General features: G+C 36.0%; 1 protein-coding gene across 6 annotated transcripts in view; it reads right to left on the bottom strand.

The window, feature by feature from the left end:
* The window catches only part of ETV1 (ETS variant transcription factor 1), an 88,591-nt gene that overhangs the window by 23,051 nt on the left and 38,569 nt on the right, over positions 1-26,971 (bottom strand). For all 6 annotated transcript variants that reach the window (XM_054564502.1, XM_054564501.1, XM_054564503.1 and 3 more), the window contains 3 exons: positions 17,854-17,983; positions 15,107-15,295; positions 10,967-11,214 (listed from right to left, as the gene is read on the bottom strand). In XM_054564502.1, the coding sequence (XP_054420477.1) occupies positions 10,967-11,214; positions 15,107-15,295; positions 17,854-17,983 (567 nt within the window). The remainder of the gene's footprint in view (positions 1-10,966; positions 11,215-15,106; positions 15,296-17,853; positions 17,984-26,971) is intronic.

Genomic DNA, 26,971 nt, shown 5'->3' with positions numbered 1-26,971 from the left:
ATTGAACCTACTGTTGATGGACTTGGAGGACAAGAAGAGATCTACAGTAGTTTTTATATGCCTAGAATAGTGTTTGCAAAATCTTAAAAAAGAAAAAAGTAATGCAGTAAATAAAAAGTAAGCATCTTCATTCAGATGCTTTTAAAACTTAGATCGCACACTGTGAAATAACAGTGTAGAATTTTATTTATAAAACTGTAAATTTCTTGTGAGCATGTGGGGGTTATCCTATACAAATGATGAACATATTCAAACAAGAGTAGGTTATATGATCTAATAGGCTCACAATTTTACAAGTTTTACAAGCTGGCAAAGGTTGTATTAAATTAGAATTAAAAATAAATTCAAGTGATAGGGAACATAAGTGCAATTGTAACCCTATTTACTAGATATTTGTATACTCTAAGACTGAAGAGAAGTTCAGAATAAAATATGAGAAAAGATGACATCAGCTGTCAAAACAGGCCACAAAAAATTCTAAAGAGAAGGAAGTTTTAATGTTGAGATTTAATATTCAATCGTTTACCTTCTAGTATCTACATGATTTGAAATAAATACATCATGGATTGCTCTGTCCTCTCACTTTCGTCTCTCCTTGATCACCACAATATTCAGACGGTTTATTCTACTTGCTTTGTACATGAATAATGCTAGTAAGAAGTTCAGTATGACTGTTTCACTATCAGAAACAGCGTAATAGTACAATCTCTGGTTTGTCTTGAACAGTGATTGTTTTAATATTAAGAATATGTCTCTTATTTTGTCTTATCTGCACTAGCCCCCAAAACATACTTGTAAATATCAGATATAATAAAGACATCTTGTTCAAGGACTAGCAGTCTTTAAGGATATCTCTAGAAGCGAAGATAAAATCTTCACAGAAATCTTTTATTAATGACTCTATCCCTAATACTATATTAGTAACTTTACAAATATAATCATATTTAATCCTTACAAAAATCAGAAAAGTACGAGAATTATTCAGTTCATTTCATAAATAAGGAAAATGAGGACAAGAGGTAACAAAATATGCTCGATATGACATAGTAAACAGATATCAGGCCCGGGATTCAGTATAAAATTGCCAGTGTCACACAAAGTGGGTGGTTTTATTTTTTAATGGTGAGAGTAACAAAAACATGTGGATGAGGCAGCGAAGGGTGCCTGCCGCACGCTGAAAAGGATGATCAGAATGGAACATTCAGAGATACTCTCTTAAATTTAAAAGATCAGTAAATAAATCAAAATAACACATGCTTGTCAATCTTTCAGTTTTGTTTGTTTTTCACATGAATCATTTAATACATATCCTTGCACGTTTCCAGAATTAACAATTAACTGGAAAATTCACATACACGCAAACAACACATGATAAAAACAAGAGTCATCTAATTACTGACAAAAATTCCTTGATAAAGGTTTCAATTAAGATTTTCATATCTCAGGTTAAAGTATTTTATTAAATAAAAAATCTCCCTTCTTCTCTCAACTATTAGATAACTAACTCACTTAAGTAGAGAAATCCTTTAACTGTAAAAAATTTTATAACAATATTCTAAATCTAAAATATATTCTTTTAAAAATAATATTTACCTCCACACTCCTGTTCACATTCATGGAAAACACACACACACACAACACATACACACACACGGAGAGATCTAAACATGAACCTTTAAACTTTCTTACTTAATTTCAAATCTTAGGCACACATATAAAACCAGTTGTATGTTCATTTCATCCACAGGTAATCAGCAGTTCCGGGCCTAAGCATCCTGGTTGTGTTCTTTAAAAAGAAACTAAAACTCTCATACTATAAAAGTACACTCCCCTCTCCCTTCTAATTCCCGCTTTTCAAGCTAGTACAACTCACAAGCAGATTAGCCCTCCCTTCCCCCTTTCCTGCCTGTAAAATCCAAGTTAGACAAACACTGTGTGGCTGAAATGACATATTTGAATGGAATTCAGACCCACCAGTTCCTGTTTATGTTTCTGATTTGAGAATGTTGTCTTCTCATTCACTATACATTAGGAACACTGCAAGGCCATAATAGTGTCGGGTTACATGCAGGCAGGACCAATGAGCATTAATCATTACTTCCAGTCAACTGGCAAAAGCAGCAGCTGATGGAACACTACACCCTTCAGCTCTGTATAAATGAACATTCCAGAGAAGGAGAGTGAGTGAGTGTGTGTGTTTCCTTTCAGTCTCCATTTTATGAATGAAACTCCAGGCTCTATAGAGTCCATTCATGTAAGAGAAATGCTTACAGCGCTCTGCCCCTAGGGATCAATCCGTCATGAGTAAAACTGATGTGATTGGTTTAAGACAGCCTTCAGCCTTCCATTACTGACTTAAATGCAGTCCCTGTCCATTTGACCTGTGTTAATGCATAAAGAGTAAATCCAGACCATAGTCTCAATTCTCAAATCAAATCACTAGCCAGTGCCACTTACTGTAACTGTAGATTTAGAGCATATTTAAGTATTTCTTAGAAAAACTGCTATAGCGGACCACAGTACTGTTTGGGGAGGTTTGCTATTTTAATTCACAAACAAATGAGGAAAACCCATATGAGATACACTAAGCAATAAAAAAACAAAGTTAAATTGTAAGGTCAATCCATGGCCTCTATTATAATAACAAAATCAATTAGGAAGACATCATTGTCACTTTTCACAATTGAAGCACCTAAAAACCAGAGATTAAGTGATCTACTAGTCCACAAATCACTGAGTAAAAGAAAATTATCTTTAGATGTTAGAGAAACAGATAAGACGTTAACATTTTCTGAAGGATCAATAGCTCGTTGCTTTCAATTCCCAAGCGATTCTCCACTTGAATTTCTTGAAGCAATAGTTTTAATGTTAGGAGAGGGGAAAAAAATGACCCGCCTTGTTTCAGGAGAAAATGTGGCCCTGAGCAAATGATGCTCAGTGATGGGACAGGGCCAAGGCTCAGCGTTAGGTAGGGTTATGGGTCAGGTACAAAAAGCCACAGTTCATGGAAACAGAACCATCACTGTCCCAGAAATTACTAAACATGGTCAAACTTAAAAAACATCTAGAGTTCTGAGGAGGAAAGGAAGCTACTTCTGAACAATTACGGGAATAATTTGTGAAGAGTCAGTCCCATACCAAATACTGTATAACATATAATACGTTTTATCAGCCATCTGTAACTTGATCCTTGACTACAGAGGCAAAAAAACATTTCTCTTCCAGCAACCTGAAGCCCTATGGGAAAACAGTTGCAATCAACAATCCCAGCATATATCTCTAAATTATTTCACATGAGATCTTTACCATGTCTATAGAAAAAGGAATGAAGAGAAACGAAAAATGCCTGTCTTTTGGTTTTAAACCTGTGAAGGACTGTCTACAGTGGTGTTATGACAATTTAATATTTATCTTCCAGTTTCTAGTATGTGATAAATAAAATGGCAGAGCATAAAGTTACTGCCATATTTTGCAGTTCAAAAATTAAAATACTTGGCACAGCCAGGTAGGAAAATGATCAAGAATCCTACAATCTAGCATCCTGAGAAAGTACGGAACAGAACGAGACCACTGAAGAGTGAACATACAATGAATTACTAATTCCTAAACAACATTTTTTTCCCACAGCTTTAGAAAAACTTCAGTATTCTTTTAGGGATTACTTTTTTAAGGTGGTTCAAAAATATGTAAACAAAAATGATGAGATAAAGCAGAAGGTTTTCAAATGTTATATTTAAAATGATCAATCATGGAATCTTCCATTATAAAAAGGACAAGCTGCCAGTTTATGGCAGGCCTGGACATTCAGAATAAGTATGAGTAGCCTTTACTTCCACTCCCTTTGTTCCATCTGACTTTAATTAGCATTTTTCAACAGTTTCCTTTTGCAATCAATGCATTCCTTGTGTTTCTTGAACAATATTTTTGGTTGATGACACATGTGTAACTCAATTGTTCAGAAACGATGTAAGACAAGTTATTAGGAAATATGTAGGAGTTCAATTTCCCTACAATATATCTCCTCTTATAAGTAAATAAGAAATCATTTTTAAACATAATATACCCTTGATGACAGAATTTCTGAGATATTACTATAATAACAGTAGTAACAATCCTAGTAATAATAATAGTTTACAGATGAACTACTGGGTGATTTGAGCCTTCTCAATTATGTTTGTTTGTTTGAATTTTGTGCAAGTTGAGTGAGTTTATTGAGGCCTGAACGAATCATCCCCAAACACACAAAGCACTATTTATTTATACTTCTAGGTGGCTGCAAAAAATAATAATCTTCTTCTTGCTCTGTTATCCACTGATGACATCCTGAAACCTTCACTTTAAAACCATATTATAAACCCTACAAGGGGACTCCCAATCAATGCTTACTAGAAGCAACACAAGAAATGCTTCCCTACTTTCCCTACTATACGACTAAAATGAGTACCCACCAAAATAGCAAAACACAGAGTAGCATTTACGACAAAAGCTTCCTTTCTTGCAACTTCAGAAAGCCATGGCTATTGAACTTTCTTGACGGAAGTGTCAGCTTGTGCCTCTCTGAGTACCAGATAAAACCGGTCAGCTCTGAGAGATGAAATTAAATGTGTTCCTAGTTTTAACATATTTAACATGAGGCAAATATTTTTTTGGTATTTACTGCATCATTTCTCTGTTTATATAAAATTTTTCAACATTCTAAGGACAGATCATTGTTCTTTAAATTTAAAGATTGGTCTATTGGCCTTCATCAAAGTTCCAAGGTGATAAATACCTGGTGAACATGGTAGGGGTTACATGGATGAAGAATAAACTAATTAAAAAATTGAGGATAGTATCCTGGCTGGTGTGGCTCAGTGGACTGAGTGCTGGTCTGCAAACCAAAGGGTTGCCGGTTTGATTCCCAGTCAGGGCACATGCCTGGGTTGTGGGCCAGGTCCCCAGTATGGGGTGCATGAGAGGCAACCACACACTGATGTTTCTCTCCCTCTCTTTCACCCTCCCTTCTCCCTCTCTAAAAATAAATAAATAAAATATTTTTTAAAAAGTAAAATAAAATAAAAATGGAGGCTAGAAGAGGCCCATCTCATTTTTCCAAATGTAAGCTTTTCTTTCTCTTTTATATATTGCAGTCCCTCTTAAGCTTTCTGGTGAGAAATGGATTCACTGACAAAAGTTTGAAAATGACTCCTCTAGTTAAATTGTAAGCCATCGAGCTATTGGAGGTTTTCATAGAGTGAAGTCCAATAAGAAGGCTCAGATACACTCTAAATTCATTTAATCACAGAATGTTAGATCTGGATGGGCCACTAATTTGCTATTTTTTCTTCTAATTATTCAGCCTTCTCCAGAACACAATCTCAACTCTTGTATATGGTATATTTTTAAAAAAGAAATTGAATATATTTTAGGTCTAAATATCATTTGAGGTCCTACATTTTCCTATCTTCCATCAGTGAACACCTGACAGAATAAATGTGAGGACTATTGAACATGAAATATACACCTCCAGGTCAGGAAAAGCATACACTTTTGGTCATAATACAGATACTTTTAATTGTCCTGGATAATGCAGAATTTTTTGAACCCATAGAAAACTATTTAGTGCTAAAAGTTAGAGAAAAAGATCAATAATATATGTAACTAATTATGGATTAAAGTATTTTATTTTGGACAATTAGAGAGAGAGAGAGAGAGAGAGACTGTGAACAGTGCACTAAACCAAGAATTAGAAAACCCTGGTTCTAGTTTTGGCTGTTTCACCCATCATCTGCGTAACCGATGGTAAGTTAACTCGGATGAGCCTTGGATATACCATCTGTTCAACAGGGACATGGAGAAAGACTATAAACTAGGTAATCTACAAGAGTTCATGAGTTTCAAGGTTAATAATTCTATGAAACAACCATTTCTGTCAGTTTTACAGTTTCAATAGAGCTAACAACATTTGCCACAACATAAATGGTATATGCGCTCAGAGTAAAAGAACACCTCATCAGTTCCAGCAGGAGTGGCCCACTAAACACACTTAAAAAAAAGACAAAATCACTTCTGGAAAAATGTCTGCTTTTCCCGTCATCCTGTCTCCTGCCTTCGTCCCCTTACTGCTTCGCCTCCACTGAAGCTCAAGCCATGCGCTTCCCCCAGTCCCTCATTTCAGAAGCCTTCTTCATGCCCCTGAAAGCTCTCCTTCCCGGTCGCCATCCCCAGCTCCTAGGCTATTACTCTAAGTCGTTTAAAAGATGCCTTCCATGCATGAAACTTCGGTTTCTTTTAACCATCACCCCACCCCTTAAAAATACTACCCCAAACTAACAAAATAAAAATAAATAAACACAAAAATCAACCAATCAACGAATACAACTCTAACAAAATGTGATCAGTATCTAAAATATCTGCCTCACTGGGCATTCTGAACTGGCAAAATCTCATAGGCAAGCATGAAACTGGGAAAATAACTATGATTCGATGAAAATAGGCAGGGAACAAGATATTCCAAATGAAGCACTCAACACATATTCAACCCTTTTTATGTAAGCAGTTGGCATTCAGAGAAGAGGAAATCATATAGGATTCAGGAAAAACCAGCGAACCAACAATAAACTTGTATATTGCTTTGTGCAGCACAGTTAGGCTAGAGAGTAAGAGAAGGGAAACGATAATAGGTATAATCAAACTATTTAGAATTTAATATAATATAATCATGATCACATTATACTAGTTCACCAACTGGTCCTAAATAACAATTTCTTAACTCCTCAGTATCTTCTGATCCAAGTTTTTTTTTTCTTTTCTTCTGAATAAAAATTTCTACTCTATTAATATTTTGCATTTTTAGCTTAAATATTCTGCAGTTAAAATTGCATTCCTGTAATTATAATTATAACTAATAGACCTTCCATTTCCCATGTCATAATTAATGTCAGGCTTTATTAGAATTATAATCATGCAGCTTTTTCACTTATAAAGCTGCTTTTATTTTCACAACATTTACGTTACACTGAATTAAGCAATGAAGAGTTCTAGAGGCCTTCTGAAAGGACAACCTTTGATCATAGATGGAAGTAACTGACTTAACTATTTTTACATTGTTTTTAAATCTCATAAAATATTCTCTAATGTGCCATTTGTTCAGCATCAATAAGTGAAACAAGAAATCAATGATTCAGTGATAAATACATCAGTTTTCTTATAAGGGTCATTTAATGTGCTCTCAGCAAGGATGAAAGAACTAATGACAACAAAACAAAATATCTGAAGATCATACTTAGTGACCACAATGTATGACATACACAGATGTGTCAACTTAGTAGCAGCAATTTAGTGGCCAGTAAAATACATTGATATCCACTGATTAATTTTTCATAAACCCTGTTTACACTGTTGCTACAATTCTTTTAGACCACATCCAGAAAATTCAACTTTACTAATCAACTACTCAATCAAAACAGAACTGTATCCTCTTGGTAATATTGAAATAAATCATAGCTATTGTACAACTTTAGTTATTTGAAATGCATTTTAGAGGGGAGAAAGTAACACAAATTAACTCTTTCTCAAATATTAAACAAGTATTTTACATGTCATTTACAAGGTCTCTGTTACACAGAACAAGAGACGAGTTTATATACCTTTAAAATAGGATACTGGACTCTTACAGACTGAATGATTGTGTCTTCCAAAATTCATTGTTGAAGCCATACTAACTGATGTGACTGTATTTTGAGGTGTGGCCTTGGAAAGGTTAATTAGGAATAGATTAGCTCATGAGGGTGGGGCACCCAGGGTGGGATTAATGTCCTTCCAAGGAGAGAAAGAGAGACCAGAGCTCACTCAGGAGCTCTCTCCTCCAAGTGAGGGCACAGTGAGAAAGGGTCCCAGTGAGAGCTAGGAGGAGGGGCCTGCCAGGAACAGAATCTGCTAGCGCCTTGATCTTGGACCTCTTGGCCTGCGGTACTGTTGGAAACAGACTGTTTTTTCAGCTTCCCAGTCCATGGTCGCAGTCAACAGTATTTTAGTATAACAGCCTGAGCTAAGGCATGGACTATGCTTTTTAAGTTGTAAGTGACTGAATCTGTGATTTTGAGGGTCAGAAGTTTCTGATTTTTAAGTTCATATTATGTATGGCCCATAAATAATTCAATTAAATCTCATAGCACCAGCTCCTATTTTTGCCCTCACAGGATTATTTAAATTGCTTCCTTGTTTGGTTCACATCTTCTCAAGAAAAAGTCACACATCCTCAAGCCCATGTTATATATAATTTCATATGTAATATAAATAAGAAGATACTACATATAACCTCCACAAAATGAAGAAAATGGTTTCAGTATTAATCTTGTTGGGATTATCATATAACACCATTTCTATAACACACTAAGAAACTTTTTAAATGCTATGCTCTGCAAGTGCTTTTGAACCAATTATCTGGGCTATTTTATGATTTCCATGTGAAGATTCCTGGAATTATTGTGAATTAAAAAAGCTATGCAGCAAATTAAAATATCATTTGGAGAATATGGATAACATCAGTTAACAGGACTTGAAGTTTACAGAGAAAAATAAATCCTCCCTATAATGAAGTCCCCTGTATTGCAGGGTTCTTAATTATGGATGTAAATCATAAATAATTATAAAAGGTTCCAAACTGAATCCACTGCAGAACATTTTCAGATAGCCTCCACATTACAGGGCCTGAGGCAAGAATCCAAATAAAGGCCCTCAACCATATGTTTATTTTTTTAAATTATAAACAAACCAATAAATAAGCACCCTTATATTCATTGCAGCATTATTTACAATCATCAAGTATAGAAGCAGCCCAAAAGTCCACAAGGAGATGAGTGAATAAAACAACTATGGGACATTTACACAATGGAATACTACTCAACTATAAAAAAGAAGAAAGTTTTACCCTTTGCCACAGTATGGATGGACCTGGAGGACATTATGCTACGTGAAATAAGCCAGTCAGAGAAAGACAAACATTACATGATTTCACTCATATGTGGACTCTAATGAACAAACTGAACTAACAAGCAAAATAGAAACAGACTAACAGAGAGCAGGATGACAGCTAAGAGAGGCAGGGAAAGAAAGCAGGGGGCAGAGGGACTGAACAAAATAAAAGGCTCACGGGCATGGACATGTCCATGTGGGAATTGCAGGGGGTGGGGTGTATAAGGGGAGTAAATGGTAATTTTAAAAAATACAATAAAAAAAGGGACTAGACAAAGAACATGTATGAATGACCCATGGACATGGACAACAGAGTGGGAATTGACTGTGGGAGCGGGGGTGGGGGTGGGATGGGTGGAGGGGAGTAAAGGGGGAAAAACTGAGACAACTGTAAGAGAAGAAACATGATTTAAAAATTTAAAAAAAGAATAAAAAGAAAAAATTAAAAATACAATAAAATTACTAAATTTAAAAAAATGTGCACATACAAAATAAAATAAATATGTTCTCTTCTACCATATTTTTTTTACATATACCATCATAACCACCTGAAAAACCGGGTCAAACCTAGAACTTGGGAAATTTCTAAGATTAGCCCTGGGGTAGGATGGTGTGTAGCCAGCTTCCAAGACTTCAAACCCCAGCCCAACCTACTTCTTGCCTCTCTTCCTATCCCTCAAGCCCACATTGTGCAAAAAACATTATGGGACCTCACATGTAAGCATATGGGCTCACCCCAAGCTCCATCCTCATCCTCCTACAAACAGATGTCCCTTGGCCACCTCCTTCATCCTAGGGGCACACACACAGGAGCAGTGTGCTCTGCTGTAGGAAAACTGGATGGGCAGAGAATTCATGGGTCTTGTGCAGCTGGTGCATCATCTAGAAGTGGAGGCATGGCCTCTGAATGAGCAGTTCTTTTTTTTGAATTTCTTGCCCAGTGAGGAAACATGGTCAGAGGGAGCTCTTTCAGCTCTGGGGCTCCCTCTTGCCATGCTTTTAAGGGAAGTTTATAATAAAGCAAGTAGTTGTATGCAATTTGGAAACTCAAGACCCAGAGACAATTTATTTTCTCAAGTAGAACTGATAAAAAAAACTCAGTAGTTTATTTGTAGAGATGCAATAGTTCCTTTATAAAGAACATCCACAACTTGACATCCAGATAAAAGGAAATGACATTGTTTTAAAACATTCCATATCCACAACCATCTACTGACCTCAATTACAATGTTAATAATATTTTGTAAATACATAGTGCCCATCTTATAAGCATTACCGTTTATTTTATACTTAAAAAAATTTTCCTGAGATGTCTGAAAAGCAGATGTCCTGATTTTGAGATTATAACAGGAGAAGCAAAGCACAAATGAGTTAAGTACTTCTCCTAAGGTCTCAAGGTCAAATATAGTGGTAACATCTGCAATAGATTAAAATGCTCCTTACTTTTAGGAAAATCCCTTCTCTATCTTGATACTCTACTTTGGGAGGTCTTTCTGCTTCAGTGAAACTAAAGCTAAACTATGATTAAACCATAAATCTGTAGTTTCGTATTCCACTCCTAGTATGTAAGAACCTTTAATTCTGGATTCTTTGAATCTTGCCACTAATAATGAAAAAACAAATAAATAGTTATAAGCAATAAGTGACCCAGTACAGAAGAACATTACTTTCTGTAAACACTTATTAAATAGTGCTGTAGCAGAAAATAGAAAAAGCCCAGAATCCAGAAAGAATTACAAGGTTACTTATTCTCTTGGGCTGAGAGTGTGTCTAAGATTACAAATTGCACTCTTCTTTGGACTGGTTCCATATTTAGACATTATTTTAACCATCAATGCATGACGAAATATCCCATCCTTCACATATAGAGAAAGATTGGAAGAAGGGATAAAATCAGAAATATTCCACCAAAACAAAAAATGTCAGGAGCCATGGAGTCTGATGCCAACACTAATCAAAATGACAAACCGGTGAAAAGATGTCTTAAATATAACTTAAAGCATGGGCCTACCTGAATCATATGCAAAATCTCTGGGTTCCTGTTTAATCATCAGAGGAGGGGGGAAGCTTTGACTGGGCGCACCACCAACCATGGTGTTGTGTTCATACACTGGGTCATGGTACTCCTGCTTAAAGCCTTGAGGTGGGAAGGGGATGTTGGGCTCGGACATCTGCCGTTGGTACATGGGACGTCCTTCCCTTGGCATTGTCGGCAGAGGAGGAAAGGAATTACAGGGTTCAGAAAGCTGGCGGCGAAATCTGGGAAATAAGAGAACATGTTTCAAATAAAACAATAACAAGGAGCACTCTTTGAAATACTGGTACAATTTTTTAACTGTTTAATCAACATGATACCCAACGGACTCAAAGTTGCAATGAAGACTAGTTTTCTCCTTCCTAGGTCAGTAGCACTGTGCTTTTATAATCACAATATGGCAGGTGTCCCCTTCTAATTAGTCCCCTGCAGCATCATTTTGGTACAATACAGTAAGATAAAGGTGTGCTTTGAGAAGGGCTAGAATGATACACTATTTTGAAGAAATATTACAGTAAAATTGCCCAATTCTGAATCATTTGGATCATTTACCAAATTTCCATATTAAGAGGGTCTCAAATAATTATATAGTAGGAAAAAATGAAAGAATCTGATCTCAAACTACATTCTCTATTGTTTAATTCTGCACCAAATCAAAACACAAACAAACAAAAAAAAATCAACCTAAAAACCTACCAACTAAGTTACTGAGGAAGCAAGAGACTTAAGGGCAGGGCTCTTAAATCTTCAATGATGCCCTCAACAACGCCCTCAACAACATTATATTCCTGTGACAAATAAAACTAGAAAATACGGAGACTAATCCAAGATGGTTTCTAAAAGACAATCTCTTTACTGTCAAACAGTAACACACAACACATTGGTTTCCGAAAGCTTCTGATAAAAATAAGCATAAAAGATAGAGCAGAGCTCCAAAGATGGGAATAACAAAGCGTCTTGCATAGACTTAGGACAGATTGTGCTGTTAGGTCATGAGGAAGTTCTGAGGCCTTAGCAGAAGGGTGAGAGTGAGTCTCTGTTCCTTCCTTCTTAGTTATGCACCATAATGATTGGCTAATCACATAATCGTTCGGTTCTGTGTTTCTCATCCATAATATCATTGACCCACCACAAAGATGTGGATTAATTAAAGATTTAAAAGTGCTCTAAAAATGCCCAGGAGTGCTTAAAAATAACCTATTCAACATTACTATGAGCAAATAGAAGCCTATTAACTCCCTTCTTCCCCAACCCCCTGATCCCACTAAAAGCATTCCAGAGACTAATTTGGAACCATTTGATTTGGGTAACATTAAATGAAAATAAGGTAAAAGCAGAAGAATTGTAAAGCACTTGCTTTAGCATTTCTAAGAACATTGCACCCGGTGATTTAACTCTAGCCTCCCTGGCTGCCCTGGAAACTACTGGAATTCCACCTACACCTGCAGACAATAAACTTAGAAACTCCAATATTGCAGAAACAGTTAGGCAGACTGGCACTGCATTCATTTCCCTTCCCTTGCATATTTCATTAGCCAAAAAAAGAAACAGAAATTATCATTAAGAACTGTCAAGGAGTGAATCAGAAAATTGTAACTTGAAGTTAAAATAAGAAACCAGCTCACTTGTAAAGCCTTAAAAGGAGGTTAATAGTACTTGTACTAAAAGCTTGGTAAGGAATCAAGCCATTTGTTTTTAGGAATCAACCTGATTCCAGTTGGTCCTTTCTGAGGACCACGATATATACCAAACACACATGCTTCACAGGGAGCTACACGTTTTTGGTGCTATTTTTATGAGCCGCGGACCTATCGTAAAAAGAAAAGCGACTCAAGAAGCTTCTGGAAGAGAGTTAGTAGGGAAGGACAGCATGCTGATGAACTCTTGGATAAAGAAAAAACAGCCTATAAGGGGTGGGGAACACTGAGCAAAGATTGGGCTCCTTCACAGCGGGTTCAGAAACAAGTGCCAAAGGGCTGGCCTGAGAAGCAGAATGAGCCTCAGGAAAGGAAGGCAGGGTGCAGCCCAGTTGGCCACATGGCATTCCCAGAGTGAGGTGGGGTGCCCAGGCTGGAGGGGGCTATTTGGGGAAAGGATCTGTTCCCAGAGCAAATTTGCCATTTATAACTGAGGGACTGTCATTTGTTGGCTAGAGCCCTCCAAGAAATCCTCCTCAGAAACATAAGGCTTCAGAGATTTTCCTGGGAATGGCCAGCTGGTAATGTCCTCAAAACACAACGGGGGGCAATGGGAAAAGACCCTGAGCTTCCCTCTTATAGTTCCGGACCGGCTGTTCTCAGTCTCAGATATTTGACTTCAAGTAGAGAAACTAAAATGGATTTGGCTAAAGCATTTCAAGTTAGGTCACCTAAAAACAGGCGCACTGCTTGTTCCCCAGTCACCTTCTATAAGGAATAATGATTCTGCACAAAAAGCCAACTGCACAATCTCGAAATCTGGCACTGATTTGAAGAATACGAGACTCAAGTGTCAAGAACTTCGGGAAGTCACCGGAAGTGGGCAAAATAAAACTTGCTTCTTCTTTTCATTCTTTTCTCCTTTTAGCCCTGCACAATGTGCATCTGTGTCATGGCCCACCCTGCAATAAGATTTCTTTCATCTGTGTTTACAAACTGTTTACACAGATGCGCATACCACTGCTGTGCTCTGACAAGGTCTCCAGTCTTATCAGAGAGAAGGCAAAGAGGACTTAGTGATGGAAACAAAGGTGGATGAGCTTCATGTTGGAAAGAATGCCTTCATCTTATCCCTTCACACCAAAACAGTTGTACGGAATTTGAGTTACTGAAGTTGGATTAAATAGGCTATGAAAAGCAGATCTGAGTATCCCCTTATTTTCAGCAAGCTTCCAGCGGCACCTTTCTGGTTTCCTCTGCTGATCTAGATGATGCCTTTGGCTGAGCTATTTTTGTTATGGTGTGTCAGAGCCAGTTTGTACGGGCTTATTGTTAAATTTTCAGAAATTCTGTGAGCCCATTGTTAAAGACAGCCATTAAGAAATAAACTATGTAGACTTATCATTTTAAAAAATTATACGAACAAAGGCTATTACTACTCAAAACTCATAACTTTCTAGTTATTATACTACACCTATTAATTATACACTTGAGGTTAAGGCTATAGTACCTGTGGTAGAAAATACTATAGAATTTAGTGCTACTGCACATCTCTTTCCAATTCCACATTCAAGGTTGCCACGTTGATAGTGTGGAGTCGGCCATGGGGGGAATATTTATATCACAGACTCATCAAATGTATACAGATCAAGTCTTCTGGATTTTCTCCCATAGAGCCTATTGTTCAACACTTACCAGAACACCACTGGCTCTATGTAAGTACAACGTAGAAGAGGAAGGAAGAAAGCTGTATATAATTAACTTGTGTGTAAAGTCAGATAATGAAGACCTCTAAAAGTATCTCAATATTTTATTTAAATGTAAATTACTCATCTCTAGGAATCAAGAATTACTCACCACAGCATTCCTCCTAGCTCCATGCTCTGGTTCTTGCCTTGCTCCTAAGTAATAATTTGGTTCCTATCTCTTTAACTTTATATTCTCAATGTCCAGGGTCATATGTCTAGTGACATTAAATATTCATCACATGGAAAGGATGGAAAATGGTTTTAATCAAAGAAGCTCTATTCTGCAAAACTGTGTACAGCTATGCCATTCACTCTAAGGTAAAAAACCTAATTCCATAAGCCACCTACTAAAATTAGTCTTCTAACTTTATAGAACAAGTACACACACATATGCTCATAAAAAAATGGGATGATCTGATTTAAAGTGTAACTGAAGGAATTTAATTCAGGCAGAGTGAAAGAAAAATGTTCAAATGTCAGTGTATAGATTAATTTTCCATTTTAGCAACAAACTTAAATGTTTATAAAATGGCCATTTATAAATGACCTTCTCTTCACACTGTAACTATAGATACAGCAAACTCTTTCTAAAAAATATTTTGCCCAGATGTGCAAAATTAACATACTCACCTTAAATCTACTATAGGCCTTAGGAATTGGTAATAGAATTTCTTCCAAGAATAACAAAAACAGTTTTTTACAAAAAAACACACACAATATTTGCAGTATACCTGTGGTCCATGGGGTATCTGCTGTCTTGCATGGGCTGTGATGGAGGGAGGTGAGCTGGGAAGGCGTGGTCAGGTTTCGGAGTGTGAGTTGAGTTTGGAGATGCATGATGGAGGGGGGACACGGGAGTGCTGGATGGGGTTGGGGGGTTGGAGGGCCTCATTCCCACTTGTGGCTTCTGATCATAGGCACTACCCAAGGAACAAAGAGAGAGAGAGAATATTTTTTTCTCTGCAGCAATTAAAAAAAAATCTAACCTAAGGAAATAAAAATATATTTTAGGTTTAAGTCATAAGGAAGTTAGAATTTAATGTCTTTGGTGGTTTGTCATTCTAGAACATACAATCTTCAAAAATGCCACACACTTAAAGAGAAATAAGATAATTAGCAAGTTGGTAACAGCATAAATATAAAACATATATATTTTTAATATATATATAAACAACTTAGTATAAGGAAAAGCACTATTTAACAAAGCAGTGGCATTCCTTCCATCAATTCTTGATATGTCTGCTTGAGCAAGTTTCATAGATCTTTTCTACATCATTAAATTATTCTCATATTACAATTCATATTACATTAGATTTTAGAACAAGAACATCAGTGTAATAAGATGGAGACCACACCTGGCTTGACTTTATTAGTGGTGGAATTTTAAGAAGGCAATGCTTTTGCTCTATTTTCATTTTGTATATATAATAAATGGTGCTTGGCATTAACTTCCTCACATAGGATAATAAAGATTAATGAGGCAAATTAAAATCTCTCTGGTATATTTAAACTTTCTTGGAGCGTAAGTACAAAATAATGTTCTTAAGAACAAAATCCTATCGTCATAGGCTAACTTGTACTGACTTGTAAACACTCACAGAGGAATAAATGAGTGGGCTTGTTCATGAATCTCAGTTGACTCCCTATGTGTACCTTTCCAGAATGTACTTTAATGAATTTTTCTGATCTAAAAAATGTTTTACAAAAAAAAAAGTTACTTAAATTCACAAATAAAAATGATATTTCTAGGTTAAAATACTGTATTTCCTTGTAAAATGAAGAGCTCATCAATATTTTTTCCTTTAAGAGGAAACATTTTTTTGCATTGATTTGTGTAATAATTTATTCTGTTGCTCCACCTATATTACATCCAATGTAAAAATACTTTACAGAAGTGAAGGAGTGGATGCTGCGTAAGTCTACTCTTGCCTTAAAGTACAGGTAATGGCACTCATTATGTTTGGTTCTACTTCTTTTCTTTACTAGTATTTCTAAATGAGAATCTACTTCTATAAAATGATTCATGTGACCCATTCCCATGAAAAAAGAAAAAGAAAGACACATCCTCTGCCCTAGGATAGTACCTTTTTACCCATGAAATGTTGTCTTTATAGTTTGTATAGAGAAGGAGAATCCAGAATTTTATCCATATATCACTGTGGCAATTATTGCTCCCCAGAAAAAAAAATCTCAAAATATTCAGGCCATTCCTTTACTGTTAATTTATGGATATTAGTTATATCATATAAAGCAGTAGCTATTTCATAGTCACACTTCTGATCAATGCTGAAATCCAATGACAATTTGTATCTATTTGGTTCATTAATTAAATCTTTACTATGTTAAATAATTATTCTGTGAATACATAACACTCTTAAGAAGGAAATACAAAAACTAAAAACACTATAAAATGAAATTTGGATCAATATTTTTGTTTTCTAAACCAAATATGTTTTAATACTTAGCTTAGAAAAGAGATCTTAGTAGCTTTAATTAAACTGACTCATAATTCCAAGGCTCTGGTGACCTCCCAGAAAAGTAGATATAAAAAGAAAGTTTGAGTTTGCAAGAACACATAGTAATAGAATATGTAAGCAGTGGTCAGCTGCTGACAGACTGCACAAATCTAAGTTTCTTGAATCTTATTCTCTGTATTAAGTAGTAAAGATATGAGAAAATATAAGACCCATTTGAATCACAATGTATTACGAACTTGAATCAATATAGCTTATAAAACTGCAAATATTTGTAATCATTTTTTAAGCTTCCAAACTAACTCCTTTTAAGAACTAAGTTTCTACTATAATTGAGAGTAATAATATTCAATATACAGAGCCAACTTCTTCCTTATGCAATTAGAGGCCAATATGAAAAGTAGCAGAATGCAATTTACTAAGAAGGGTTTTTAATGAACATATATGTTATCAAATTTTCTAACAAATGAACAATGTACTTTCATCGCTCCACCCTTTATTATTGTCAGAAGGAATAACTGGCTTTTTAATAGATAATAGCCTCTGCTAAGCCTTATAAAATTCTAACTTTATTGCAATTGTCCACGAATGCATCTTAGAGATCATCTGCAAAGCCTGTCAGCTAACTAATGTACTGCTGAGCCATGCCAAATGTTTCATTTTTTCCTACAAACTCCATCTAAAGTGCATAATGCATTCATTCTAATGAGAACTTTCAACAGCTGCTCAGGCCAAGTAAGACCCTCTTTTCAAAACCAGATGCTTCGCTCAGTAGAAAAGCAACCAATAATGTGGATGAAAATTATTGCCTTAAAGTTGTTCTAAAAGTGTGTGATTGAATGGTAAACAGTTTCCTGGGGTTCTTCTAAACACATTACTTAATTAGCTTGCTGTACGCTGAAGATATAACTCTTACCAAGTTTGTCTTGAGATTTTAAGTTAGATTTTGGACTTTTCGTTTCAGTAAGCACCATCCCCGCTGTATATACACGTGGTTGCTTTACCTGACATTGTACAGGCACTTTTCTCCATAGCTGAACTTGAAGGGCTGTTCTTGACTGCAGGCAGAGCCAAGCTCTGAACATGGGCTGTGGGGTTCTTTCTTGATTTTCAGTGGTAAGCCATGGAAAGCCACTGGAAAATAAGAAAAATAAATAACCAAAAAATTAAATGCAGTTAAAAATTAAGTATATTAACTTGCTGCTCCCCTTTTGTTTTAAATGTCACTAACATTCACATTAACCCACATACATAAGAAAAGTCACATCTGATGACTAGCATGGAAGAAAAGATTCTGGACAATCTCTGTACCTTTCTTTTCTGTTTATTATCTGACAGAATACATGCTGGAACCCCCATTACTTGAAGTGAATCACTTGTAATTTGCTTAGCTGATATTAATAATAGAGGCTCAGTTCTCAGAAAGAAGGTTTTGAAAACACTTCAGAAAGATTTTCAACGATTAAAACAGAAAAAACAGAACTAAAATCTGGAACATAAAAAATACAAAAAAAATGACTGAAGACTGGAACATAATTTTAAGCATTGCTGAAAGAAAAACATCTCAAATGCATCAATAATAATGGCTTAATAGAATGACAACTGTGGACTATGAGAAAGTCTAGGTGCAGGTCCACTAGAAACTGATGATACTTTGGGCAAAAATCTCAATATCTTTGAAGGCAATGCTCATCTATAGAAAAGGGATAAAAGTGCCTGCCTATCTATTTACCACAATTGTGAGGATGAAGTGTGAAAAATATGTGAGTCATTTGTTGCAAGTAACCCACCATAAAACAATTATCTTCAATCACACATTTTCTCCTTTTTCATATGACTTAATGTATGGGTTATATTTATAGTCATTAATTCTTAACGCAAAGATCATATAAAATATGAAGGCCCAAAAGACAAATATATTTGAAGGGAATCAGAACTTTAAAAACAATAAATAACACTATATATTTTTTACTCTATATGAAATTGAAAAAATATCTATTAGTAGTCCTGTCAGAATAATTGAAGTTTTAGTTTAAATGAAAAATTGGTAAAAAGATAAAGAATAGACATGAGAATGGATTTATTTTCATATACAATATGCACAAGTATGACTAATCAAGGAATAAACAAAAGAAGGACACACATTCTGAATATTTTAACAATGATAAACACTGGAATTAAACCACAAAAGATTAAGTCTGTGTTCTATAAAGGTATGACAAGAGAAAAAACCTTTTGTTTTAGATATCATTCAATCTTAATTATGACATTATGGCAGTATAAACTTGTACTAGAATGTCAAATATAATTTTAATATAAGAATTTGATATCAAGAACTACCAAGCTATAGAAAAATAAATACCATTTATTTGCACATGTATATAATTTTGACAGAATTGTTCATGTTACTCAAGACCCATCTGAAACATCGTAGAAAACAAATTTGCCAAAGAAACAAATTTCACCTAAATTAGTTATCTAAGGAGAAGTTAATAAATAATAATAAAACAATTTCACTGGGTGGTCTATTTCAAAGTATTTTCTTTGAAATAGTAGTTTGCTATGCCTATTCAAAGCAGAGACTAGAAGCAAGGGAGAAATTACATGTGACTTCATATGCCAAGGGTGCTCGTGTTCATAAGCTTTACCAAGACAGAATGTTGTAATTTATTAACCACTCAGGTAGAAGAGATTTAAAAACCTCAAGAATCAATTATAATACAAGGAAGGACTTGCTAGGATTTTAAAATGAACAACCAACTAGAAAAACACTCTGGGGAACAGTGTGAAGACAACGCGGGAAGAAAGAGGGGAGAAAGGGCTCTTGCTAGTGGGCCATGAGAAGGTGCCACATGGTTATGGATTAAGAGCTGGAGATTGTGGCAACGTGGTAGATGGTGCTGACCTGCGAGGGGCCTGCCTAGCCAAGCCCTGGTCTTCTGTTCTTTTTCTTTGAAGGACGGTACCCCTGACAGGCCTGAGTGGCCTAACTGGGCAAAGGGGGGAAGGCAGGACGGTGTGTGCGCTGGTGATTGTTTTGAAGGGATTTTGAGGTTTAAGGGTGACATTTAGCCATTAATCAAACCTGTATAACTTTTGAATAAATAGTTCCTTTTCCTTCTCACCAAAAAAACAAAACAAAACAAAACAAAACAAAAAAACACATCTTTAAAACAGATAAATGTGAATATGGACTGGGTCTTAGATTTAAGAAATTAATGTTAGTTTTGTTGGGTGTGATAGTGGAATGGCAGTTGTACCAAAAGAAAAAAGGCTTAAAGTTACAGATTCATAAAGTATTTACACAAAATAATAAGATATCTAGGATTTTCTTTTAAAATTGTCCAGGAAAAAATGATAGAAAAGTAAAACGATGTATGGGGGATGGATTGCCTCAGAAAAATATTGACAGGTAGGTGGGAGTTTGTTATATTATTCTCTTTATTTTTATCTAAGTCCCAAATATGCATGGTGAAAAGTCTTTAAAGCTTGGGGGAAAACAAAGAATTTAAAATAGTATGCATAAGAAAATTATCTCCCTGTACTATGTGTGAGTGCACATGCACACTCTGCTTCTTTGAATGACAAGAATTGTACGTGCAACCATTCACTATACATTTGTTGCTTTCTTAATGTTTTTCAACTATTTTTATTACTATATCTTAAAAGTCTTTGGGATCATGGAGTAGAATGAGATTAGTGAACAGAACACAAAAAGCACAACCATAAAGAGAATAATCTATGAATTAGGCTTAACTTAAATTAGGAACTTCTTTTCATCCAAAGACACTATTAAAAGACTGCAAAGTAAGCTACAGACAGCAAGATGTTTGCAATAGGAAAATCTGGTAAGAACTCACATTCAACATAGTAAGAAATGCTACAAATAAGGCTAATCTAGTAACCAAATAAAAAATGGACAAAAGATTTGAACATTAAGTTCATTAAAGAGGATACCCAAATGGCAAAGCAATGAACAACAAGAAAACATAGATGAAAAGTATTCAGCATCTTTATTCATCAGAAAAATGCAATTAACTACACAAGAGATTATCACTATACTAAAATGACTAAATTGCAAAAGACTGGCATCAAGATTGAAGACTGAAAGCAATAGAAATTTTTATAGATGCTACTGGGGTTATAAATTGATTTACTTTGAAAAAACTTTTGGCAGTAGCTACTAAGTCTCAACACAAATCTACTCTGTGTCTGGTGGTTACACTCTCGGGTATATATCCAAGAGAAAGGACTACATATGTTCAACGAAAGGCATGTGTATAAGAATGTTCAAAGCACCTTTATTCCCTAAGAGCAAAAACTGGAAAACCTCAAATGTTCATTAGCAGGTAATGGATGAAGAAATTGTGGCACATTCATATAATGAAATATTATACAGTAATAACAAGGAACAAATTACTGATACATGCAGAAACATAAATTGTCTTACAGTCGTGGAATAAAAGAAGCCAAGCACAAAAGAATATGTAGTAAATGAACTTGAAGATCAGACCAAACTAACTGAGATTGAAAGAACGCCCTACTAATGGGGGATAGGCCTGTTAATGACTGAGAAAACACACTAGTAATCTGCTACAGTGCTGGAAATATTTTATATCTTGCTCTGCATGGTAGTCATTTGAATATATGCATCTGTAAAATTCACCATGCTGGACACCTATGATTTTTGCATTATAATAAATGCACATCTCAACAAGATGCTTTAAAAAATGTGAGAAGCATCAACCAATGTTGTGTGGTACACCTTAAGATATTTTAACATGTTGGGCTTCCTGTTTCAGTGCACATCTAAGAATGCACTTCAATTCCATAGAATAAATAATTCCTGATAAGTGAGGGGAGGAACGACAAGTTTGGGGCACCATCAGGAATTGTCGCTAGCATGATAGGTAACTTGCTGTCACAATGGTCACCTGTATCAAACTAGGAGCAAACGGCATGACGCATCATAGTGGCTACTATCTGGAGCTCTAGAGCTTTCAGATGATGGGCTTCACGCGCTTTTTGAATTGACTTTAGGAGAAAGGATATGAGGATTCCCAAAGTGTTATCAGAGGCAAGTTGATCTCTAAACTCAGGATCCCCAAATCTGGCCAAACATCTAATAAACCAGGTGACTTTTGGAAAAAGATTCCCAGAACTCATGTTATAGATTGAACTGTGTCTCCTCCAAAAGGCTCTTATTGGGAAGATTGAAAAGATGAGGTCAAAAGGATTGAGATCTAATCCAAATGACTATTATCCTTCTAAAAAGGGAGAATTAGGGTACAGAGACTCTCACAGGAAAATGCCATGTGAAGATGAAGGCGGAGATCAGAGTGATGCTTCCACAAGTCAAGCAATGACAAAAGACTGTCAGCAAACCACCAGAAGCTAGAAGTAAACTATAGCATATATTCTCTCTCCCAGGGCCCAGAACCCTGCTCACACCTTCACCTCAGACTTCTAGCCTCCAGAACTGAGACAATAAATGTCTATTTTTTAAGCCACTCAGTTTGTGATACTATGTTATGGCAGCACTAGGAAACTAATATACCACTCCCTAAAATTGTTTCACTAAGGATGGGATGTGCATCAGCGTTCTATATCTTATACAATTTCTAGGTGATTGTCATAACTGGGTTAATTTTAAATCCATTATGATACTTAGCACCACCTGGATCCAGCGTGAGCTGCATTGAAATAGGTCCAGTACTTGAAAAGACTTAAAAACAAAACTAACAATGTCTTCCTTTTCGTTAGATGCCAACACTCAAGAATTCTCACAGGTTTTCTACTTCCTGAAGTTGAGGGCTCCCCTACCCTCTATAACACATTCAACGTGTGTGGGCCTCTTAATCATTATGGGCCCTTGGAACCGTGAGTTTATTTTTCTAATCACAAGCCAAATAAGTAATCCAACGAATGTGAGTTGGCTAGGATATATTTTTTTTTAATTGCTGTGTGTGAGGAAAACAAGGAGAAGCCATGCTAAAGATCTTCAACATTTTGCACAAGAACCACACGCTACTGTGTTTTCTTCATTTTCACTTTCTTGCTTCCTGGAGATTCTATACCACACGAGTGACTTATTTATTCTTAAATAAGAGTAGTAGAGAGACTTCCACCAGAGAGGGCTGAGCTGAGAACGTGTTGGGTATTTCATCACGGGGCTGAGAGTCGGAGCGTCTGCTAACAGGCAGTTTTCCAGCTCACTGGCACCAGCACAAGGGAAAGCAGCACATTCATTTTGTGCAATTTGCTTTACCTTCCCACATGGAGTTGGTGCATGTAAAAGGCTGTTAAGTACTAAATTATTCCTTATCAAATCACCATCATCTGGAGTCATGATCAACACTAATTAAATTACTTTCGCTGAACACGGCTCCAGCCTGCTGCCGAGGCTGCTAGACATTTCATTTCGCTTACTGTATGGTCCTTGCTGGGTCTGGAACAGAGAGCTACCAGCATCTGCATTGTTTGTAGTTGTAATTAAAGTGAATCTTTCCTCCTTCAAGTGCATCAAATGAAGTGAGTTAACTCCTTCATTTCATTTACAAAGAAGTGATGGTTCAGAACGATATTACATTATGTCTTGATCCTTGACTTCAGACTGTTCGAATAATTTATCTATGAAATCTGCAGTCTTCCCAGTGTATTCCTCGAACACGTTTCTGTGCAAACTTGCATGACCTAAAACTCCTCTGGACAGTAAGACCTTGAGGGGAAGCAGGAAGAACACTGGAGAGATGCATCTTGCATTTTTTCTTTGATGGTGGCTTGACCTTTAAAACCACATCTTAAGGCTGACTAATGATGACTGAGTTCTTCTAATGGTTAAATTTAAGAGCTCCAAAATACCAGAACTTTAAAAAGTGCACCTCCAAAACTACACTTAACCACTTCTGAATTCAAAAAGTTTACTTGGGGTTATTGTATTCATCATAAACTATTTGTTAAATTAGTAATTCTTTTGATTTTAGATTTATAAACTATGAGAGATCATGTTGCTTCCATTTTTTTTCCCCTGCTGACATTTTAAAAGGGAGGCACAATGCTGTCCTCATTCCACCGGGGCAGACATACCCTTTGCTTTCCCAAATAACAATGCTGGTATCTGACAATATTTTTGGTGGAAGTAGCCATTTAACAAATTACATTTAAACACCTAAAAGATAGATGAAGATAATATATTTTAAAATTTTCTCATAGCAGCCTGGACTGGTGTGGCTCAAGTGGTTAGGCTTCCTCCTGTGAAAGGTTCGATTCCGGATTCGGTCGTGGTCCCGGCACGTGTGAAAGGCAACCAACCGATCGATGTTTCTTTCCCTTTCTCCCTCCCTTCTCTATAAAAATAAACAAATAAAATCTTTAAAAGCAAAATTGCTCATAGCAGAATAAATTTCTAACCAATCATGACATAGGAGCTTTTTTTTTTTTTTACCATTAAATTGAAAACAGACTATGTTTGTTATAACTGACTAGTTTGTGTTTAGTCCGAGGAATAAACAATGAAATCTATGAATCCAGTTTTGGTTTATATTTCTCCAGTAAAGATGATGACATTTTGTAAATTTAACAAAGATAGCATGTTTAACTGTAGGTGTCGACTTACTGAATTGTGGTTGAGTTTGGAATTGTGATACAAAGCACTGGCTATAATGCTTTTATTAAAAACCTCAAATTTATATAGTATCATAATGTTTTCAAATAATCGTCACCTATTGTATTCGATTCTCATCATTCAAGACAAGGAGGAGCCCTGGCTGCATGGACTGGCATGTGAACTGAAAGGTCACTGGTTCAATTCCCAGTCAGGGCACATGCCTGGGTTGAGGGCCAGGCCCCCAGCTGGGGGTGTGCGAGAGGCAACCAGTCAATGTTTCTCTCACATATAGATGTTTCTCTCTCTCTTTCTCCCTCCTTCCCTCCCCTCTCTCTAAAATAATGAATAAAAATCTTTTTTAAAAAAAGACAAAAAAAATACAACCCCAGAAGGATATTTATTTTCATCTCCCCACTTCACAAATCTCTTTAAAAGCATAAAGAAGCTAAGCTTCTTGTCAAACTAAAGACCTAGAACTAACTTATAATAGGTTAAGAATTAGAGCCCTGAGCTTTTGGCTGAACCTCTTGAACACTTCAGCATATAATTCAAATTTATTTTGAATAAACATCCTTATGATTTTTTTTATGCATGCACCACTGAACTTTATATGTTTCTTTATCCATTTCTTCATTACTTAATTTATTTGCCATGGCCAGATACTACGCAAGGTGCTGGTGGGAGCAGGCAGTGGTGAATATGGAGCTACAGAGAAAAGATCAAAAGATACAGTCTTACTATCAAGAGCCCACAGAAGTCCAATTAGAGATTTACTTGTGCTTTTTCTTTTAAAAAAAAATTTTTCTCTACTAAAGATACTGGCAAGTCCTCTTTACGTTTGATTAATTTGTGTGTATGTGATGCATATTTCTGTATACATGACCTTCATAATCTATTCTTGGCACTTGTATCTAAATGAAGTCAACTTCTCAGAGCATTTGTGCTTGCTTTTAGGCATTTTGCCTTCTTTCAATTTATCACTGTGACCAAAGGTATTCAAAAATTCACACCACTCATATTCCATCAAAGGAAAAAATGTTGCTATCCAACATCTAAAACTTCCCCTAGATTCTGATAACCAAAATGTCACAAGTGATGGTCCACTTCTATATGTGGACAGTGGATATAAATAAATACAATAACTTGTCTTGTGGCTGACCTTTCACTCTGCTTTCCTCTGAACTCTTATCATAAAATTGAAATAGAGAAGCAATTTCTGTGAGTACAAAACAATTACCCAGGGACCAGAAACATACCACATTTTTAATGACTTCTCTAAACAGAACTTCTTAAATGAAATCTGTAGTTTTTTTTAAAGCAAAAGTAGCCAAGATGGCAGTCTCCTGATTTTCATCTTGAGATTTCCACTCCGCTCAAAAATTGTTTTAGGAAAATCTACTGTACCGTGTACTAAAATGGGGGTTGGCAAATTACAGCCCCATGGGCCAAATCTGGCTCCCCACCTCTTTTAGTAAGTGAGCTTTTATTGTAACACTGCCCCACCCATTTGTTAAGGATAGTCTTAGGGCTACTTTTGAGTATCAATGGAGTATATGTGACAGAAACCATATGACTCGCAAAGCCAAAAACACTAATTATCTGGCCCTTTTCAGAAGAAAGTTCTAGGTTATGGTCTAAAATAAGAAAGGAGAAAGAAAACACGGAAGTAGAGGGATGGTACAGTAACATCTGCTAGTGATAGGGGATAGCTAAATTAATTAACAAAATACATTGAATTTTGATTTATTAACTATTTACTCTGACTCTCAAAATCTAGTGTGTGTGGCCTTGTGTAGCCAATTTATGGGGATATACACAAACAAGATGAGGGGAAAAAAAAGACACAATATGGAGGCTCTAAAACACTACAAATTTATGTGCTTTAAGGAATTTCAAGGCATTTACTTAGACCATGGTTATGTAAAATATGGAGAATTTTTTACACTTGTCTGCAAAATATAACTGAGAAAGTCAAAACAAATCATTCCGTGGACATTGAGGTGCTCATAAAAAAATTTCACTTGGATGTAGCAGTGAATTTTTTTTAAATCTCTGTAAAAGGGTAAAAAAGTAAACGGTATACATAAATTAGATTATTTAAGACCAGATAGAGACACGGCATGAAAAATGCAAGCAGCTTTTTTATACAAGTGTATGTAGTTAGGAATACTAGTTGAAAGCATTCACTTTAAGTTAATGTCACTTCAATTTCAGGTGATAAATGGATAGTAATGACCTCAATTAGTACTCAGTTAAATTCCAAAAGCAAAGGGGATGGCTTGTGTAACAAAGATAATAGTGTCACATCATCTTGCAAGACATACATAAAAGCAGCAGGTATTGCTGCTACATCTGCTTGAAGGTTCTTTTCCAGTACATTTACCTCTTCTGAGCCCTCCCCACCCGCATTGCGTGCGCACGCGCACGCACACACCACTCACGCAGACCCACACCCAACATCCATTACAAAAGGACCCAATCTCGGCTATCAGCAGAGTGCCTTTATGGGGCCATTA

This window comes from Pteronotus mesoamericanus, unplaced genomic scaffold (genome assembly GCF_021234165.1).
Source record: "Pteronotus mesoamericanus isolate MK-2021 breed Mesoamerican mustached bat unplaced genomic scaffold, CSHL_Meso_final scaffold_85, whole genome shotgun sequence".
NCBI lineage: Eukaryota > Metazoa > Chordata > Mammalia > Chiroptera > Mormoopidae > Pteronotus > Pteronotus mesoamericanus.
Note: the sequence above shows the minus strand (reverse complement) of the source record. Positions and strands in the feature narration are given on the sequence as shown.